This window comes from Rattus norvegicus, chromosome 16 (genome assembly GCF_021556685.1).
Source record: "Rattus norvegicus strain SHRSP/BbbUtx chromosome 16, alternate assembly SHRSP_T2T, whole genome shotgun sequence".
Taxonomy (NCBI): domain Eukaryota; kingdom Metazoa; phylum Chordata; class Mammalia; order Rodentia; family Muridae; genus Rattus; species Rattus norvegicus.
The window spans coordinates 14,176,658-14,179,762 of NC_141549.1; the positions used below are offsets into that span (position 1 = coordinate 14,176,658).

General features: G+C 49.3%; 1 protein-coding gene across 2 annotated transcripts; it reads left to right on the forward strand.

Annotated features, from left to right (window-relative positions):
• The first annotated feature begins 350 nt into the window (after positions 1-350).
• On the forward strand, positions 351-2,296 carry Eloa2l (elongin A2 like). Of its 2 annotated transcripts, NM_001115040.1 has the most exon segments (4): positions 351-832; positions 944-1,021; positions 1,254-2,030; positions 2,032-2,296. In NM_001115040.1, coding segments are annotated over 4 exon segments (1,422 nt in total). In that variant the 5' UTR covers positions 351-490; the 3' UTR covers positions 2,257-2,296.
• Positions 2,297-3,105: the final 809 nt, after the last annotated feature.

Sequence of the window (3,105 nt, forward strand, 5' to 3'; positions counted from 1 at the left end):
GCTGTTTGGTCTTAATGACAGTGTCCTTTGCTTGCAGAGACTTTGAATTGATATGAGGTCCCGTTGGTCTATTCTTGATCATAGAGCAGAAGCCATTGGTGTTTTATTCAGTATACTTTCCGTGTGCCCATGTATTCGACCCTCCCCATAGTTTTTCTTCGATTACTTTGATTCAATCTGGTCTTATGTGTATGACCTTGACCTACTTAGACTGCCACTTTGAACAAGGCTCTAGGAATGCAGCTATTTGCATAATGGACCAGTCAGTAACTGACGTAGTGAGGAGGAGGTGTGGCCCAGGTTCCACCTGCCAGCCTAAGGTATAAAATGGCAAATCAAAGAGAGGAAAGGAGCACTAGGCGGTTGGCCTCTCTCTGAACTTGTGGTCTGCTCAGGACAGCACACAGCTCACTAGAGGCAGGGCACGGACGAGTTGGGTCGAGTGTGCTGATCGAACCAAGAGTGTCCCTTCGTGTCCTTGGCAGTGGACATGGAACCAGGCTCTCAGGCAGGCGCCCTGCAGGAGATCCTGGACTGTCTGTGTCGAGAGAGCGACCCAGGAAAGATCTACAAAACACTGAAGAAACTGTCTTCTGTGCCTATCCTGTGCGACAGCCTGGCAGAGATTGGCTTCAGAAAGACCATAAAAACGTTGAAGAATCAGCAGCTCCTGCTCCCCTTTGTTAAGGACCTAGTAGACAAGTGGTCACCGGGGTTCGTGCTGGGACCCCAACAAGAGCTAGACTCCCTGGACTTTGGATTGCTGAGGAGCCACAGGACAGCGCATCAGAGCACAGGTCTAGAAGAGACAAACCAGGAGCAAATATTCCAGGTAAGCCGAGTTGCTGGGGGACAGGTATTTTTTGGGCTCAGCAAATGCAACCCAGGCTGGATCCATTGCCTGAGCCCTAGCTGCAAATCCAACAGAGATTTTCACCCACAGACGCCCAGGAGTCCAAGCCTGGATCCAGCAGAGAACAGGAGCTCTGAGCAGCAGCCAGCTGTCCGGGACCCAGGGCAGGTAGGAATCCAGGGTGCGAGCTTTGAGGAGCCTTTGAGCATGAGGGGCCTTTGAGCATGAGGGAGCCAAGCCTCTCTCCAGAAAGCCAGGGCCTGTGTCAGAGAAACACAAGTGGCTTGTGATTGGGGGGCAAAGAAACTACACTCATCAGGCCCCCGGGAGTGGGAGGAAGCCACTGGGACATTTTGGGTGTTGGATTGCCTCAATTCTGAATGCTGATCTCCTTCTACAGGTCCCACCACCATGCAAGAGGAAGAGTGAACTCCCTTGGCTTGAGGAAGCTCGGAGGCCTCCCGCAAAGATTCGTCGAGGTGATTCTCAAGTATCCAAGGTCCAGAGTCCCATGGCTGACTGTGCTAGCCCAGACTCTCGGTGCAGTGGTAAAACCTGCCTTGCTGTGGATGGTGTCCCGCAGCCTTCTTCCTCTCAGCTGGATGGAGAAGCGTCACCTAGGGGCTGGTATCTCAGAAAGAACAACAAAACGCCAGTCTATTCAGGTTGTCTTCCAGCAGACTCTTGTCCTCAGGAATCCCACCCAGGGCTCCTTGGGAAGCCCTCGGCTGGCATCAGGAATGCTAGTCTCGGACAATCGGCCCAAGAAGAAACTGAGCCTGGGCAGACCAAGGAGAAGACACAGTGCCAGACGCAGACTAGCAAGCAAAGACCGAGCTTGACTAAGCCCTCTGCACACCTGTGTCTTCAGGAGTCCCAAGAGGAGAGGCTGCAGGCCCTCAGAGCCCGCATCCAAAGCTCAATGGCCAAGAGGCTGCAAGCAAGACAGACAACCATGATCTCCTTCCATACCAAGCACAAGAGCCCAGGTCAACAAGGGGAGCTTGGACCCAGAATGGGTGATACAGTACCAACTTCCCACAGTCTTCCTGAGGCACCTGCCCATCCAGGATCCCAGAAGCTTTCCTGCCTGCCCTCTGGAGCAAAAGGCCCCAAAAAGGCGCCAGCTAAGAGACCTGCTCCACTCATGGCCAAGGCACTCAGGGACTACAGCCGTAGGTTCTACACAAACTGAATGGCTGATGCTCTCCACAGTCACAATACCTGCCACTCCTGGGACTGGGAAGGACTGGGCATACACTCTTTCTCCTGGAAGAACTGGCACAGAACACACTGTGGTTGTCAAGCTCCAGACACACTCCACAGCACCCTTTTCTGGAGTTTTCACTGTGCCTCTGGACAAGATTTTCCAACCTTAAACCTTGTCCCATGGCAAGTTGTAAATCATGCTCCAAAGTAAATGAATATCTACCTCCCGCTTTATTCAGTGTGTTGGTGTTTACATGTCCTGAGAATGATGGCTACAGATTAATGTGGATATTGCATTTCAGTTGGATAAATGGACTCACTCTGTACAGACAGTTCCACAAAGGTACATTTATGTTATCATACCATCCAATATGTCTTAGAGTCATACTTAGTCATGTATGTAAATACGAGTTGAAATCTCCGTGGAAGACTAGCCCTCATTTCCCACAATCTAGATGATTTAGTGAATCTCAGAGATATTAAAGGTAAAAACAAAACAAAATAAAATGAAACCAGTCTAAATTGAGTGATTGTGTCTGTGTGTTAGTGTGTGTGTGTGTGTTTGTGTGTGTGTGTTTCCCGCGTGTGGGTGTGTGTGTCGTTAGGTGTGTGTTTGTGTTCGTGTATATGTTAGAGTTATGATTATTTTAGTGATAATGCACAAGAGGCATGAAAACACACACAGATGAGAGTAAGAAGAAAGAAGATACAGAAAGAGATAACCTGCATGTCCAGATGAGGAGCAAAGTGGGCCAAAGTTTGCTGATTTTCTCTCCTATTACGGGAAGTGCACTGGTACACAGACAACCACCCTTACTCCATACCTGTGATAATGCTTTGGATCCAAGGTCATGTGAACAAAAGCCATGGAGAAAACCAGGTACGTGTCTACCTATTGAGAAAAGAAGTATTGAGTAGTCACAGGGAGTTTCAAAAAGCAGATAAAAATTCATAGTGAAGAAAAAAGAGACAGACCTAAAGTGGCAGAGAGGCAAGCAGAAGGAGATTCAATCAAAATGAAGGGCAATCTCCTGACAACCCAG